Raw genomic sequence first — 17,608 nt, forward strand, 5'->3', positions numbered from 1 at the left:
CGCCTCTGCCGGCTGCTGCAGTATCTCTGCATCCTGCCAGCTGGCGAGGTCAGCCTTCTGTCCTGCTTTTGCTTTTTGTTTATTGCATTGTGCTCTGCCCACCTTCGATGAATTTGAAAATTGACAATGTGAACATCTTCCTGTCAGAGTTGCTTGCAGTTTCTTTTTGTTTAAATTATTACTTTCTAGATTATGCGCATCTCTTTTTATCTTTTTCCTTCAAAATCCCAACAAATTCCTCGTCCCAACCAGAGGCTGAAATACATCTTCTCACAGATCTTATACAACCCCCCCTAATTCCTCTTTCAGGTGCTGCAGCGTCCAAGCACCTGAAAGAATAATTAGGGTTATTTGAGATGCTGCAGCCTCAAAGAAGGATTACCAAAAGTGAGTTTACACCCCGGATTGGCCATTGGGATTGTAGACTCCTCTCATTTTGACTGTCTCCCTAACGTGTCTGAGGCAGCCATGGCGTACTACAACAGAGCTCAAGATGACGACTTCCCTATCGGACAGACTTTGTCCTATACTCCCACCTGGGTTGTGGCTTGCGTCATGGCAGTCTTCGTGCTGGTCTCCTTGATAGTCGAGCGATCCATTCATCTCATCTCCCGAGTAGGTTCTTTCCTTAGAATCATTCAGTATACAGGATTGGGCCTCATCTTCATTTCTGGCTCATCATCTTTCAGCTAAGCTTCTTGCATTTCTCTTTTCATGTCTGCAACATTGTTCTTTTTCAGTGGCTTTGGAAGACAAAGCGGAAGCCACTGTATGAAAGTCTAGAAAAGATGAAGGAAGGTACACATTTATTCATCTGATCTACTACAAACTCATTTTAATGGTTCACATGTAAAACTGGAGTTGCTCGACATATCATCCCATACGGGACTTTTCTTTTGGGGTTCTTGAAATGCAGCCTTTGCTACATGCAATTGTCTCTCCAATGCAGCAAACGTTCCTGCTGCAGATTGAAGTTTTTTAAGTTGGTAGCATACCAGTCTCCCATTCTTCTAAAGAGCTGGAAAAGGGTCACATTTTCCACCAGCTAGCTCATGTCTTATATGGAACCGCTTGTCTTGTTTGGCTGAATGTTGTGCATTTATGATCACCCTTTGATAGATAATTACTTATTGCTCCATGGGTTTTGCATTTGATCATGGATGCATCTATTGGTTTGAAGACCCATTTTCATTTTAGTTGTGCGGATTGGGAATTTGAAGCTGGTTATATTAGATGGTCCTTGAAGATACCTAGTACACCAATAGATACCTTTATGGGTAGTGAAATTATGTCTGTGCAGAGAACTCTGAGTCTTGATCCAATCTTGACTCTTGATATATTCCTGTGGACCTTCCATGTCATTACCTTCGATTGTTTGGAATTAGGGTGATACCTTGACACTGTAGGTTTAGGGTGTATCCACAGAGATGACACACAATTACATGCCTTGCAAAATTACTCAGGGATGCAATGTCCTTGATTGCATGCCCGTGAGACATATGTACCGAAAAAGAAAGAAATAGTAGTAAAACAATCAATTCTAAAAAGAACACATTGACAGAATCAGTATGAAAAAGAGTAGTGTACAAAGCCTTTCAGTCATCCTCCAACTCTCTGTTGCAGTGCTTCTTACCTGAGGACTTTCCAAGGTAAAAGCCGGTTAAAAGTTTACCTGAAACCGGCATTCCATATCCCAAAGTGTACTGTACCCTATTTGTGGACACACAAACTACAGCAAAACAGTAAATTCAAAAACAATAAAATATTCATGAAGGGAGCTAGAATGCTTCTACTCAAGACAATGACTCCTGTTGGCCCCAAGCTTCTTACCCTTTTTGTATTTCTTCAGATTATGAAGAGATCCTCCGAACTGGGGTACAATATGCTGAAATTCCTGCAGTTTCTCACTACAGAACTGATCTACCAATGCTTACTGACCCTGGCGCTGTCATAGTTGGACTTGGACCAACTTTGGATCCACTATAGGCCTATGTGTAGGCTTCACCCTCCTAAACCCTAAAAATGGCAGCAGTGATTTGAGCAAGTTCTCAGAGCAATCACATCCATGGGTATCTAGCTTTGTCCCCTTGAACCTCCTTATTGTTTCTCTTGAAAACATGCATGTTTGTTGTGACAAAACTGTTTAGAATTGAGTTTGTTCATCACATAAGTGCTGAGAAACTCCTTCAGTGCTGAGATATTTGAGGAATGGATGAGATCTAACCTCTAAATCTGAGAACATTCAAACTGCAAGAGAAAGAGAGGAAAAACAGCAGCAAACCCTGCTGATTACGGTTCTCCAAGGATGCCTAGCTGAGTCCCCTTGCAAAGATGATTGATATAGCTGCTGCCCTGCCTCAGCAACAAGCTGTTCCTTCAATCTCCATTGCTGGAAGCTGGTGTTGGGTTTAACTCCTACATTCCACACAGTCATTTAGTATAGGTGTTAAAAAAGGGAGATTTGAACCCATGTCAGTGGGTTAATAAAATAAATGGTTAACCACTAGGGTAGCCATTTGGAGAGAGAGAGAGAGAGAGAGAGAGAGAGAGAGAGAGTGTGTGTGTGTGTGTGTGTGTGAGTGCATGCATGTGTGTGTGCATGCGAGCGAGTGAACAAATGGCAAGATGATCCAGTCTAAATCCATCACCACCTATAAAATCCCACAAGATGCAGTTAGTACTTTGGGTTGTCCTTTAAATGGCCAAACTTTTTCTAAAATTGGCATTGCTTTAAGTCTGGCCAAACTTTAATCTTAATAAAGTCTTGCTACCCAAACTTTCATTAAATGAAAGTTTCAAGCGTTTAATCTGAAAAACTTAGATTTCAAGGTTTCTTGGTCTTGCCCTTAGATTTCAAGGTTTTGAGCTCATCCTTTGGTCTTGCCCTTGTGCCACAAGACCTAGATTCTTCCGAGTCCATGTCTATTGCCCATATTCTTCTTTGCCAGTGCGACAGTCACCATGCCCAAAGCAAGGGGTACTATTAAACTTTTCAATTTAAAAAGTGTAATGTTATTGATGTTACTTACAAACCAATTCTTTCACACTCTGGTGACATACTTCCTCTTGAAACATTCTAAACAACCCTTATTGTATCCAGATCGTGTCCCAACAGAGCATACCAAAGTGCATATACACATGACGAAATACCATTCAACACTATTGTTATATGTATGTTCATACATATGCTGTAAAAACCCAAGTGTTCACTATATTGAATGATGATAAAAGTCTCAAAGCAGATATATTGTTACCTTACAATCTCCGGTGAAATCTAAAAACTCACCAAGCAATCTCTAGATAACTGAGCTTGTTTTTACCAAGGAAGTAGAAGCACCACCCCTCACATGAGTATCAAGCAATGTTCGAGACTTGTGTGCATGTAACAAAGTAACCAAGCAACATTGTTGTCACATGCATGTCCAGACATGTATTGTAGAAGCACGTCTCCACTATATTTATATAGAAGTCTCAAAGCATTTTGTTAGCATACAATACCTTGGATAAAATCTAAAACACCACCAAGTGGCATCTAGATAATTGAACCTGTTTGTACTAAGGAAATAGAAGCACCACCTCTCTCATTAGTAGTAGGCAATGCTCTGGAACTATGCTTTGCTGTGCCTAACCGAGCCATTACTGAAGTCCTCTCAAACTGAAAAGCGTAAAGGTAGAGCTGTAATAACTGAGGTGAATTTGCTAATTCACTTTTCTCCATCCACTTCACATCAATTGATGCATGGTTTTGAAACTTCATCAAATAGCAGCGAGAAACTTTATCCTTGATTTTTCTTTCCATATGTGCCAATATTTGTTTAAAAATTAAGATCTCATCAAGTTCCTCAACATGCGGTTGTATCTCATTAGCAGGGTCTTCTCGCGAGGCTTATGAATGAGCCCATTATTCTCTTTTTCTTTGCCTTTTATTGATGGCCCGGCCTTCGTGGTCTTGTACTTTTTGTTAGGGATTGTGAGGTTGGCTGAGTGCATACTTTTGTTGCTCACCATATACATACTCTTCTTTCAGATTTCAGTCTTCAGCATTCACTCTTTTCTGAGTCCCTCTCGCTGCACTCTCCCACCACACACCCCCACCCTCCTGGCTGCCCTGTGCGTTCCACTCTCTATAAGCCTGTGCATCCGCTTTTGCAACGCTGCACTCTTAACAACTCGAAGGCATTACTCCTTTCTCTGTGTAAGTCTAAGCTTGACATATTTGAGTTCTAGTCATAGGCACCCAATCGGGTCATATAGGTGGAAGTGTACATTATCTTTCTTCTAACCCATTGGGTGGGTGTATAACGGATGACCACTCAAGAGTCGCCTGCTCTCTTGGACTATTCTAGATGTCTTTTAATTACAAAGGGAAAAAAGTTCAATAACTAAGTAAATATGCAAATTCGTTGAAAAGGATACAAATTCTTTTTCTATTATTGAAAACAATCGGGTTGCAATGCTTTATTTTAACTTTGGATGTGGATTTGGCTTTACATTGCAAGGATCCAAAGACTGTTCTTGTGGCAGCTTTCTAATATGGGGCAGCATAGTGTTTACAATGGTAGGCCTTTGGATGTGGATGAGGATGGTTAAAAACATCAAGATGGGATAGGTGCTCTTAAGCTAAGGTTAACACTGGTGTCCAGCATGGGGCTTATATGCTGACTATATGGCCAACTGTGCACGTTATTCTTGTTAATACAACAACGAGAGAGAGAGAGAGAGAGAGAGAGAGAGAGAGAGAGAGATTTGTGTCTGTGTGTGCAGAATTGATGCTGCTTGGTTTTATATCCCTATTCTTGTCATTCCTCGCACACTGGTTCACTCGCATATGTATAGATTCTTCAAGTTACGATTTGGATCTCATTCCATGTAAAAATACAGCAGTTCAAAAGATCTCAGGAAAGGGCAGAGCTCTTATTTCCTTAATGAGATCTGGAAGAATACTTTTGTCTGATGAAAATCAAGACTGTGGAAAGGTTGGAAAAAGCTCATACTCCATTTTTCTACTATTCAAGTATAACTTTTTTACCTGCTTAATGTTATATCAGTTTGATTTAATTACAACCAAAGTTGAAGCTTAAGTATGAGTATCTGTCCTTTGCAGGGAAAGGAGCCTTTTATATCTTATGAGGACATTCATGAAGTGCACCGGCTACTATTTGTGATGGCTATAACACACATTTTCTACAGCTGTATGACTGTGGCACTTGCATTATTCAAGGTATGTTGATTATGTCAGTTACGATAATCTTTTCCTGAGGAATGGCAAGTGCTTTGAGTGATATTTTAAGCTTATTCACGATTCAGAACATGTACTGGTCAGGTCTACAGATGGAAGAGGTGGGAACAAGAGGCACACTGTGATGGCTATGACAGTTTTGCTGGTATACCATTTGATTGAAAATTTGTATAAATTGCTCCTACATAGCTAGATTGTTGTTGTCAACTAGGGCTACTATGAATTGCAGAAAAGGCAAGTTTCTGTTTGATAATCCTTCAAATCTACATCCCAAGATTGGCCAATGATCATGATAAAACTATTCTTCTCTGTTTGTAAAACTGATGCATGAAAGGAATGCTCAAACGTGGGAGCAATTTGCAATGGTTGTATTGTTTATAAGATGCTTACAGCTTTTCATGTTCTGGGATTCTCTTACATTGAAGGCAAACAGGTTTTGGATGGTTATTGAATGCATATCCTGTCATTCTTTGCATATAGTATGATATATGCTTTTGGTCTGTTCACATTCGATGCAACATTTGTGGTTATAAGCTATTCTCCTCTACCTATGTGTGGTAGTAAAACTCTGGTCTGGCAAGTTGGTTGATCCCATATTGTTGCAGTCATATCTAATCGGTTGTGGTGTAGCTGTCTTTTCATGCATGCAGTGTCTAACTGTCATTCTAGCTTTACCTTCTCTGGTTATAAGGCTTGTAATTTTTTACATCTTTAAAGTGACAATTTTTTGATCACACAGATCAAGCTAGCTAGAATGGAATCACTGTTTTAATTTAGACAACTTATGTCAACATGGTTCCATTTCAAGTATGTCTTGTGAACATGAGAGCATAGTTGAACCATCAACCACCATGCATGGACCATGCATGGAGCATGATTTTGAGCACCCATATTTGAAGGTGCTCACAATCTCAGACAGGTGAGGGTGAAATCTTTCCCTAGCCTAAGAGAAACATTATAGTGAGTCTGGTGCCATCTCCCAGTGAGGATTAGTCTGGACTCTTCTGTCTATTGAAAAAAAGCACTCACATCTTGGCTGGAGAACCCGTAATAGCTGCCTTTTAGTGGTACCAACTTGCAAACCAGAGATGATGCCTCAAGGACTGCCACCTTACTTTTTATGGCAAGCTCCATGTTAGGTGCTAACTGAACTGTGCAGAAAGCAGTGGTCAAAGGGGGAGGCAGGGGAGGGGTGCATTGGAGTCCACGGGGGTTGTGCATCAACTGGATACTTTTAGGATTCATGTTGCTTCATTATACTGCTGGGGGTAGGCTCTGACTTGGAGGGCATGGGGAAGACCCATGAACAAACAAGAGAATATGAAGGGGCTTATGGAAAAAGGACTTGAAGAAGGGCAACTAGGCTGAAGGTAAGGGTTCTTGGCTGAAGAAGGCAAGGAGGGGAGAGGAGAGAAGGGGGGCAGGGGGGAAGATTTTTACTTTGGCTGAGGGAAAGGGGGTGATTGAGGAAGAAAGGATGGACAGGGTTAGGGAGAGAGTTGTGCCTGAGGAAGGGAGCAGGTTGAACGAGTGGATCAATGCTAGCAACTTGGTCAAAATTAAAATACTAGTTGAACTCAAAGAGTAGGCAATATTGGAGATCTGTCTGTTGGCTTTTCTTGTTCAAATCTATGTATCGTCGTTATTATTCCTTCACCTGATGTTAAGAGCCTCATTTGACAACTCTAATTAATGAAAAACTTGAAAACATTTACCTGAATTAGATGCGATTTACTTATTGATTGTTATCTCAAAATTTTGAATTAATATCCAGGCATATATAACACTGAATGGCAAATGTGTTTTGGGGCAATCACAGAGATCACGAGGGATACACCTCTTAAAAGACAGTTTATATTTGCACTGTACCACACCTCAGAGCCATGGACTGGGAAGAGGTTTCTTGTCTGGTTGGTAAGTATATATGGATGTACACCAAGCCAATGCAGCTCTTGATAATATGCAAAACATTCCAACATAGAAGAGTCCCTGCCTGTGTGTGCAATGCTGTGTTACAAGGGACATTGGTTATGTTATTTTGTAGCTACTCAAGCCAAGCTCCATAATCCTTTTACTAGATTAACAGTCTTCTTTTACAGGCTTGTTTTGCTAGACAATTTGGCAAGTCTGTGTCACGGGCAGATTATCTTGCTCTTCGATCAGGGTTTATTATGGTTAGTAGCCTCAAAAAATTTTCTCCTTACAAATAACTGCCGAATTTCTAAAATATAAAAGTGATTTGCTGATATATTTGAGATGATGACCTGTTATCCTCTTAAAGGATCACAATCTTTGGACTGAGTACAATTTCCATAACTATGTTGTACGATGCATGGAAGTTGATTTTACGAGCATTGTTGGCATGAGGTCAGTATTTGATCAAATACATTTCAGACAATATATAGAGCCCATCTTTTTCTTTTGAGGCCGAAAGCACAATGTGTAATAAACATAACTTTCATTTTTCTCATCAGTCCACCTCTTTGGGGAGTCGCGGTTGTGTTCATATTATTCAATGTCAATGGTAATATCACAATCTGGTCATCCATATGGAATGTTTGATGTTGTTATGCATGAAGCTGACTAATTTGGCTTGCATGACAGGGTCTAATCTGTACTTCTGGGTTGCATTTATACCTATGATTGTAAGTTTTCTGTATCTTATCACATTGAAATACGACAGGACAGTTCTTGGTACATTAAACCTTAATTTTTTGGAAGTAGCTTGCTTTTTGTCTGGTTTCATTTGGTTGGCTCATTTTTGCACTCTTTTCTTCTTGTATCCTTCTGTCCTTCTCTCCTTAGGCGATATCCATTTTATGGCACTACAAGGAAACCCAAGATCTTTGCATCTCTATGTGGAATTTACTCCTGTTCCATTGCATCCATGGTTAGGCCTTGTATATTTAGCACTATAAAAATCTACTCGTAAATGCAAGGCCCTTGTCTTATGTCATGTGTTATCTGGTTTGTCCTCTTTGAATATCTGCTTTGGCCACTTTATGAAGGAATTGGATTAGTCAAGAGTCATCTCAGAAAGCATGTCTCAGCTCATAGAACTAACCCTCTATTTCTTCTTTGCATTTTGAGAGCTTTTGTGCCATATTAGCCTGCACGACCTCCTGTATAGTGCCTATTAGCTTGCATGACCTCTTGTATGCTGCCTAACATTTACTCTATACATTTCTTCATCTGCTTTTGAACACTCCCTAGCTAGTTGTATAGCATTTTGCAAATCTTGTGTAATGTATTGATGAAACTCTGTGCATTCGAGTTGGTTGTATGCTTGGAATGGCTCCACACCTGGTTGTATTTTTTTTTCTTTTTTCCTTTTGTGAGGAGTCTTAGGTGATGACCACAACTAAGGTGATTATGTGTCCACAAATTGAGGACGATTTTTTTTTTTTTTTGGGTAATAAGGAGGATGATTCACACACACACACACACACACACACACGAAAAACAAGGATGAAGTCATTCTCTTAAGTAATCATAGAAAACCCTTTTTTCATCTAGTGCCTTAGTCAAAGGCTTGCAATTTTGAAAGGAGGATTCACATTGACATAGATGAGAATGGGATGAGGTTTTTGATAGAGAATGTAGGTTTAGTTGAGAGTGTCTACTCATGAGAAATTTCAAGAGGCAGCCATGGTTGCTTGGTCAAGCTCCATGCCAGAAGTGTCGAGACTTGCGACAATGAAGACAAAAATTATGGCATTGATAGAGAGTGGACACAATTATGGCATTAATCGAGGGTATTACTCAGTGGAGATGGCCTATTGTTGTGTGCATGGGAGGTGATGGTGCCATTTGAAAGATGGTTGATAGGCAGTTGCACCACCTTGTAGAGATATGTGAACAAGAGTTGAGGTGTAGGAGCTCAATGAGGATGGTAAGATGCGGGGAGGTCAAAGACATCGAGACATGGAAGACAATGGGGGAGGGTTATTCATAGTTGTTGCACCACCTTGGTGAGACAACTAATATTCATCAAGCAATGTTGAGCGAAGAGAAAAAATGACTTGTCTATTTTACCTATTAATGAATAATATTTATCAATTTTCATTTACATATTCACAAAGAAATGTAAATGTAATTGTGCTTTATTGGTACTTCAAACAAAAATAAAAAAATCTTCAAGATATGGGAATACATTATGGGACATTTTTTGAATACGCAACTTGGCATTAGTGATATATATATTTCAACAATAGCCAACCATCATTCACAATGTAAGCTATACAAATAACACACATCCACATATGTAGGAGTTTGTTAAAATATGTAGATTTGGGTGTTTGTAAAGTGTACTTTAGTGCAGGGGTCACAAAGTTGTGCAAAGTGTGGTCCAAGCGCCTTGTGCCTAGTTCCACTTATTCAAGATTTTGTGCTCTTTTCACAAAGCTCCCTCTTACTTTCTCTTTGTTTGTTAATGCTATAAGTAATTGTCTCATTAAATATATTGAAGGAAGATGTAAAGGATCAAAACACACATCCTCTAAACATATTGATAGTATTAGTTATCATAGTATTATGGCACAATACATATGTGAATTAATAACACTTAAACATGATTAGATCTAAAGCACTAATTCATAATATATGTTCTTTTGTAAACATTTTTTTAATGCATTTTGATGATAGTTCATTGATGGGTAACTCCCACCTTTCAATAGATGTCCCTTAGGTTCTAAAAAATGACATTCGTTAATGTTATTTGATGTGTAGATTTTTAGCCACGTTAGTCGACTTGTCGCATTACAGGGTCAAAGAGGAAGAAATCCTTCAATGGGAGATTTGTTTTCACACACACACACACACACACACACACACACCTCTCTCTCTCAGAAATCCTTCAAAGGGAGATTTGTTCTCTCTTTCACACACACACACACACACACACACACACACACACACACACACACACACACACACACACACAACCAACTCTCTCTCAGAAATCCTTCAATGGGAGATTTGTTCTCTCTTTCACACACACACACACACACACACACAAAACCCACCTTTTAATGCAAATGTTGGTGTTTTTGATGTCTTTTAAATGAGTATTGGAACATTGAAGTTGAATACTTGGAGCATTAAAAACATACTTAAAAAGCTTAAAAGGTTATGTGTAATGAATAGTGTTTTGTATGGTTGGTTGAGATCTAATTGCCCAAAATATTTTTGCAGCACATGACCTTTCAATATTCAAGGTCATCTTAGGTTGCTTGATTCTAGGGGTTCAATTCTTAGTTTGGGTATTGTTAACCTATTTTAGAAGGATTCATGATGTTAAGAACCCTAAGATCCACACCAAAATACCGTCTTGAGGAATTTATAGCTTAGTGGTCTATATTGTTTAGGTTTATAGCATTTTCGTGGATCTAAAGATGATGTAAGCCAAATATAATGAAGTAACTCCATTGCATCTTTGTTTATCAAATGTAAACATGTCTATAATGTTTAGGTTTATAACATCTTTACGTATCCAAAGATGATGTAAGTCAAATATGATGAAGTATCTCCACCTCATTTGAAAAAGGTATGCTTATCAAATGTGAACTTGTTAACCTTCATTTAAGTATGTCTATCTCTTGTTAAACTTATTTTCATGATTTTTTTTAAATGTGATGTTGGTTCTCATTTTCTTGCTTTGTGTCAAGTTTCAATAAATTTTCCTCATCATATTGTATAAGATACTTTAGTGGATACAATATACAAGGAAGGCTTTGTGGAAATTTTTGCTTTGAAGCTAACCAACGTGAGCTCTATTTTTTTATAATGAATGTAAAAGATAAAGAACATAAAAAGCATCCTCTAACTTGCTAAATATTCATGATGCAAAATTAGCTATCTAGAGATTTGTCATTTGTCATTGAGCAAGCAAAGTTTGGACATAAATATTACACAACATTTGATTCTATGGATTAATTTAGAAAAAAAAAACTTGTAGTGAAGGCAAGGCTCCATTTAATTTGCATCAAGATACATTAATTATGAGTAAAATCAAGTATCTTTATTTTATAGTGTGGAAAGATTATGGTGTCAACTGCTTGGAATTTTAGAACTTAAGGACAACCCTTTTTGGTTGAATGCAAACTTTTTCTTGTCCACTTGCTTGGAATGAATTAATTGGAAGTTCAAAGAACATAGAAAACATCGTAGAACTCAATAATATAAGTTTCTTTCTCAATTGTATTTAAATGTAGAATGTAGGTGTTCACATTTTCTTCTTACCATTGTGCACATACTCCAAAAAGGAATATTGCGGATCTCCTAATAAGCTTAACTTAAATTAGATAATAAAATTAGCATGGAATGAACAACAATGAATTCCATACTCTAATCTTTTTGCATAATTTGATATACGAGTATTTGTATGCAAGAGCTCATCTCCAAAAGCTTGACTAAGGTGCACTTCAATCATTTTAAATTGCTCTATTTGCAATGTCCTTGAGGTTTATAATATATTGTATTGATAATTGATGACCATGCCTTAAGATGAAAATACCCAAAGGATAAGAATACCCTTTTTGGATATACACATGGATTGTCATAATTTCTAGAATTTTGACAATTACCTCCAATATGCATATATATGCTTTATCTCACTAAAAGAACCTATATAATACATAAAATATTATATATGTCCTCCCTCATTAAATTGCTACAATGCATTCATAATAGAATCTATCACAAACCATGAAGGATAAAAAATTAGTTTATATTTACAAAAGCCTATGGAGATTATTGACTAAGTAGTATGAGGTTTTGTGAATAAGGGATCACTTAATATTCATTGTCATATAGTCCATCCATAAGATAGTCAAAGCATTCATTCTTCAAAATTTACACGATTGTATTAAGTTCATGAAGAGAAAAGTTATAATATAGAATTAGAATTGCACTTATTGTTAATTTAGGTGCACAATCAATCTTCAAATCCCTTGATTAGATAAGATTAAATGAATGCCAAATAATAATGCATAGGAAAATTTAGCCTCATGCGATCAATGGATGCCTCATACAATGGGCTAGGCTCAAGTGAGAAGTCTTGGTAGCAACCACGGATAAGATCTTTAGAGTATTCTATAGAGCCTTGTCAAGGATGTAGGATTGTTGTCTTGAAATTGGTCTTAACTATAGGCTTTGTATATACCCCCTTTTTTTTTCCGATATTGATAATATCATTCTACCAATGCATTATTACAATCAAAGAGATGATGTTAAGTATGATTGGCATTCTCCTATAATCCTTATGAGCATCTCTTGATATTCGAAAATGGCCCAAAAAATTTGTGTCTTTTCAAGTTCTTGTTTTTCCTTTTTCCATCTTGTTTTATGAAGTGTGCCTTTAGTTGCGCTTGATAGCACTCCAAATCACCACATTAACAAATCAAGCTGTAAAAGTTTGAGAGAGAGAGAGAGAGAAGACACAGCAACTCCAATATGACTTTTGAATTACTTTGAAACTATGAGGGTTCATTCTTGGAAAATCACATAAAATGCATGGTCTTTAATCTTATTCTCAATTGTAGATCAATGTTTTGCAAAGAAAGAGAGTAATAACATACAAAAATATGTGGAAAAGATCTAAAGCCTCTTCTCAATTAGAGGTGAATGTTATGCAAAGTAGTGTGATAACAACAATATAAGAAGAAGAGCTATCAAATCATACATACATATGTATGTATGTATGCAACACGCACACACACACACACACACACACACACACATCGTATGTATGTATGTATGTATGTAAAACTAGCGTGGCCTTCGAGACTTGAGCATATAGTACAACTACATTGACGTCTCATCAAAGAGTATAAGAAGCCTGAACTTTGAAGGTCTTCACTCGGGCCAGTTTCAATATGGAATTATAGTGAGAAGTTGAAGAATCACCTCCATCTTGGGAGTCGCGTAACTATAGGGTGCATATTATGTATTTGCAAAATGCAAAAGATAGCAAACTATCTCATCAATATGGTCAGGATCACCCCCTCTTGATGGTGATGAAGGCGGTGACCCCCCTTTATTGGTGATGGTTGTCAAGGTTTGGGAGGTCGATGATCATCGAAAGATCTATAAATCTAGCTACCTCATTGGTTGGTGACCCACAATTTGCAAAAAATAGGCCCTTGAATTAAATCGTATCCAAACAAGTGAATCAAACAAAAATTTGCACATTAAAATGAATGTGAGAGAGAGAGAGAGAGAGAGAGAGAGAGAGTGTGTGTGTGTGTGTGAGTGTGAGTGAGTGAGTGAGTGTGTGTGTGTGTGTAAAAATGGGATTTGAACCCACAACAAGTGGTGACAGCGATAGATGCATTTAATTTAATTAAATAGTAATCAATATGATTACCCTTTACGAGGAAAAACAGACTAGAGGTACATTTTTATGCAGCATTTAATTTGACAGTAAATTACCCTTTGCCCTTTATGGGGAAACAAACCAGAGATACATTTCATGCAGGTTGTTTTGGGCGTCGGTACGAAATTGCAACATGTGATTGCAACTTTGACAGCCGAGAAGCTACACTCGGGGGTAAAACTAGGCCGGCAACCTCATGATAGACTGTTTTGGTTTAGAAACCCAGAGTTTCTGCTGTGGCTCCTTCACTTCATATTGTTTCAGGTATGCCGGCGTGTGTCTCATGAATCATCAAAGTAGCAGGAAGTTCATCAGATTATTTGGAGGACACATCAATATTCAGTATCTGGCACCTCCTCATCTCTGATTCTCTGATCTGTTGGTTTCATCAACACAGAATGCGTTTGAGCTTGCAACTTTCCTTTGGGCTTGGGTATGTACAATCACACACAGATCTTTTTTATCCCATGATTTCCAGAGTCTTCAAATATCTCGCTGCTCCATTTTGTAGCACTAGGTTTGTTTGCTGCAAGTGGGCAGAACAGTAGTACCTCATTGCATAATTTCCCCCTCAGGCAGTGAGATTTTAGATAGTACTTGGTTTGCTGTTTTCAAAGTTTAGAAACATCTCACAGAATGGTTGCATGCATTGTTCAATCAACAAATCAAATGAGCTGCTCAGGCAGAGGTCTATACTCTGCAGACAAATTCTCAATCAAATCAGCTGCTCAGGAAGGGGTCTATACTCTGCAGACAAATTCTGATTCTCTTTGCCACCCTGAGATAAGACACACACGCACACCTGAACCCCACAAGTGGTCCAGACTCCAAATATTAGCTGAGAGAGTGAGCAAGAGCCACATGGAGATAACACACACGCACCGCTATGCCCACCAGGGGAGCACCTCCCTTCCAAATATTAGCTGAGACTCGAGAGAATGGGCAAGAGCCACACTCTGATAAGAGGCACAGGCACAGGCACAGGCACAGGCACACGCACATGAAAGCCCACCAGGGGGAGCACCTCCCCTCCAAATTTTAGCTAAGAGAGCAAGCAAGAGCCACGCTGGCATTTTTCTGGTGCACAGGTAGGACAGCTCACAAGCTGAATGAACCGTGGAGCTTGATCACACTGGTTTAGGGAACAAACTTCTCTGATACAGACATATTGAGATCTTCAGACTCCAAAAGGCTGTTTTCAGCTGTCCCCAGCATACCCAGGCAACGGGGCTGCAAATAATCCAGCCTTGTGTTTTGCTCCGGAAGTCCCCTTTTCAGACCTGCCCTGCCATGTTCTTCATACAGGTCTGTAGCTGGACAGTTAGTTCCCATTTCCTTCTTCAAATAAGATCTGCCCTTTTGTGTTTCGCAAGGTCTGCAGTGGGAGCAGCTTTTTCCAATCACTTTTCCCAAAATCAGGCTGTACAGGTTTCATTTCCAGTTTGGTACATCCTGGAAGCAGTAAATGCGGAATCCCTCTGGTTGCTTGTGTGTGAGATTTGCCGACATCACTGCTAGACTTCTCAAGCAATGGCAAGGGTGAAGTCCCAGATTCAGGAGGCCTTCCACAAGGCTACACCAAAGGTCTTAGTAGAAGCTATATAAAGCATGAGCAAGGTTCAACTTTTATAGATGTTGAACAGGTCCTGTGAAGGCACCCATGCTGGTCTTCTGATGCGAGTTCCGTAGGAGGCTGCTGTACAATGAATCTTTCAGGAAACTATCCAATTGCCCTCAGCATCAGACACTCAGATTTTATGGGGCACAGAACTATTTCTTTTCTTTTCAGTAGTCTCGACCATGAAGCTTCCAGAAAGCCTTTTCCATGGTTAGATCATAGTAATTATAGAATTTACAGTAAGCAGTGGAGGTTTCGCAGTTCCTTTAGCTTCACACTCAAGTGGGCCCTCAATACACAACCTATTGGCACTAAGCTTGCAAAGAGAACTTCATTTTATGCCTGTATTGTTTCCTCATGGTCAATGTGAAGAGGCTCAGCTGATACATGTCAATCACCGGGCGATACATCTCACATGTGTGCCATTTCAAGTCTATTGACAAAAATGAACAACCGAATGAAGGACCAAACCAAACCCCACAGTTTTTCCCAGCTGACAGATACACCTGGTGCTATTTAGATTTTGAGATTGTCTCTCCTTTTATGTTCTCATGTGCAAACTCCCCATCTGAACTCTTTTCAAGAAGATGTACAATGCACCAAGTGACTTGCACAAGTGACATTGCCAGGACACATATGACTGATACTTACGAGGGCAGAAAACTGAATACTAGGACATGATCACTTTTGACCACATAATCATACTGATGTAGGTCAAACACCAGAGTTCATGTGTATGCCTTGATCACTTATAGGGACATAATGGGACCGACATTGGCCAAAGACCAGACTCCACTTGTATTGTGTGCCTTGTAATTGAGCATTGTTGATTTAACATGTTTACTGCGTAAAGTGTAATTGCTTAAGTTGGTCAATGTAAACTAAGAAGTTGTAAGAGCTTTTTTGCAATGGTCACAGCTACACCTGGCAGATCATGCTTGCATGATGAGAAGCAAGAAAATGGTTTTTATTCGGCTGGTTTCTGGGTGAGCACTACATCTGGTGATGTTTTGGTGAAATTTATTGTACACAAACAAGGCACCATATATTGAAGGTTGTGCTTCTGCAGGGCTGCCGTGCAGTACTTATGTGGCTACAGCACTTTACCCATGTATGCACTGGTAACTCAGGTATGTTATTTTTCACAATGTCTGTGCCTCTTATCCAGTCATTAGCAGTGAAATACAACAGGCAATGCTAGAGTCACATGATTCCTCTGTACACAGATTGGGAGCTCATTCAAAAGGTGCATGATTTCTGACCGGGTGAGGGAGTCTGTCCACCATTGGCACATGGATGCAAAGAAGAGAGTGAAGTGGAGGACAGTGATATCGTTACGAAGCAATACAAGCAAGCATGTAGCAGCTGAAGTTACTGAGATGAGTGTTGTATCCTCCTCAGCAGAAGGGGTGGTGGCAGCTGATGGCAGCTTGAAAACTACTGGAACATCTAAGAGCATATATAAGTCCCCCATCTGAATGTACTGGGAGAAAGGGGCTTTCTCCTTACAACTGTTGGTTTTCTTCTTCAACAAATAAGAAGAAAGATTGAGGGGTCTCAATACAGGACAGAAAGCAGCCTATGTTCTTGCACAGTTGTGAGGTGACCTCACCTTTATAAGCCAAAACAACTCCTTAGAGATGGCTACATACACTTGTACAGATATAATCCAGGCTAGTGTTGCTTCATGAGGGACTGCCCGGTTCACTTAAAACCGTGGCTGAGGTATTCTCTCCAAACAGAATGAGATGTTAAAGTTGTAAGCATCCAACATACTGTCCATTGTCCATCTATTTCATGACTTGAATGTCTTTAGCTGCAACATTGTTGGACTTCTGAGTTTTACCTTTGTTTCTAGTTGTCTTGCCTTGCCCTTTGGCCTCAATTACAATGGCCTCAATTATTGTAATTGAGGCCATAAGGGCAAGGCAACTACAATGGGTGGACATCCTAGCTTAAGTCTTTATTGTAATTGTTGTTCTATTCATCATCTTGACCTTCCAAGCTTGACATTGGGTGTATACTGTAGGTGAGCTTTTTCAGCCATGTGCTTAGTTAGGCGAGCTTTTAGGGCATGTTCACTAAATCATATTTTATAAGGGTGTGCCTATACTCTATTCTTAGATCGCTTAGTCAATAGATTTTACCCATGTGAATAGTCCAACCACCATGGGCATTCTACGTACTCAACATGAATCTAAGGGTGTGTTTTTGGGTGGAGCTCTTTAGGCTAATGACAGTCTAGGTAAGCTTTTAGGGCTCAAGTGAATTCACATATAGGAATAAAGGAGAGGAAAGAGGCTCCATTAAAACACACCCTTCACTTTAACTAAGCCTATACCAAACATATACAAGGGGGACAAACCTAGCTTAATTA

The 17,608-nt window shown here is 39.1% G+C and overlaps 1 protein-coding gene across 3 annotated transcripts; it reads left to right on the forward strand.

The window, feature by feature from the left end:
• Nucleotides 1–230: 230 nt before the first annotated feature.
• Nucleotides 231–17,144, forward strand: LOC148037457 (MLO-like protein 14). Of its 3 annotated transcripts, none has more exons than XM_087676407.1 (15): nucleotides 231–615; nucleotides 741–798; nucleotides 4,765–4,976; nucleotides 5,105–5,221; nucleotides 5,324–5,384; nucleotides 7,014–7,153; nucleotides 7,339–7,413; nucleotides 7,521–7,606; nucleotides 7,714–7,763; nucleotides 7,844–7,884; nucleotides 13,716–13,877; nucleotides 14,011–14,046; nucleotides 16,150–16,217; nucleotides 16,301–16,361; nucleotides 16,458–17,144. In XM_087676407.1, exons 1-15 carry the CDS (start codon nucleotides 469–471, stop codon nucleotides 16,707–16,709), a joined length of 1,566 nt encoding a protein of 521 aa, XP_087532533.1. In that variant the 5' UTR covers nucleotides 231–468; the 3' UTR covers nucleotides 16,710–17,144. The 3 variants fall into 3 exon arrangements, with proteins under 3 accessions (XP_087532533.1, XP_087532535.1, XP_087532534.1); XM_087676408.1 differs by having other exon boundaries at nucleotides 235–615; nucleotides 7,059–7,153; nucleotides 16,458–17,142; XM_087676409.1 differs by lacking the exons at nucleotides 13,716–13,877; nucleotides 14,011–14,046.
• Nucleotides 17,145–17,608: the final 464 nt, after the last annotated feature.

The sequence above is a fragment of the Lygodium microphyllum genome, chromosome 4 (assembly GCF_053477565.2).
Source record: "Lygodium microphyllum isolate KBCC chromosome 4, Lygodium_microphyllum_v1.1.10, whole genome shotgun sequence".
Classification (NCBI taxonomy): domain Eukaryota; kingdom Viridiplantae; phylum Streptophyta; class Polypodiopsida; order Schizaeales; family Lygodiaceae; genus Lygodium; species Lygodium microphyllum.

Bases quoted from the DNA above. Each gene is read 5' to 3' on its own strand.
- LOC148037457 (XM_087676407.1), top strand. From the start codon at position 469: ATGGCGTACTACAACAGAGCTCAAGATGACGACTTCCCTATCGGACAG. The intron at 4,977-5,104 runs GTTGGAAAAAGC...TGTCCTTTGCAG, and splicing joins AAAATCAAGACTGTGGAAAG to GGAAAGGAGCCTTTTATATC. The intron at 7,764-7,843 runs GTAATATCACAA...CTTGCATGACAG, and splicing joins CATATTATTCAATGTCAATG to GGTCTAATCTGTACTTCTGG.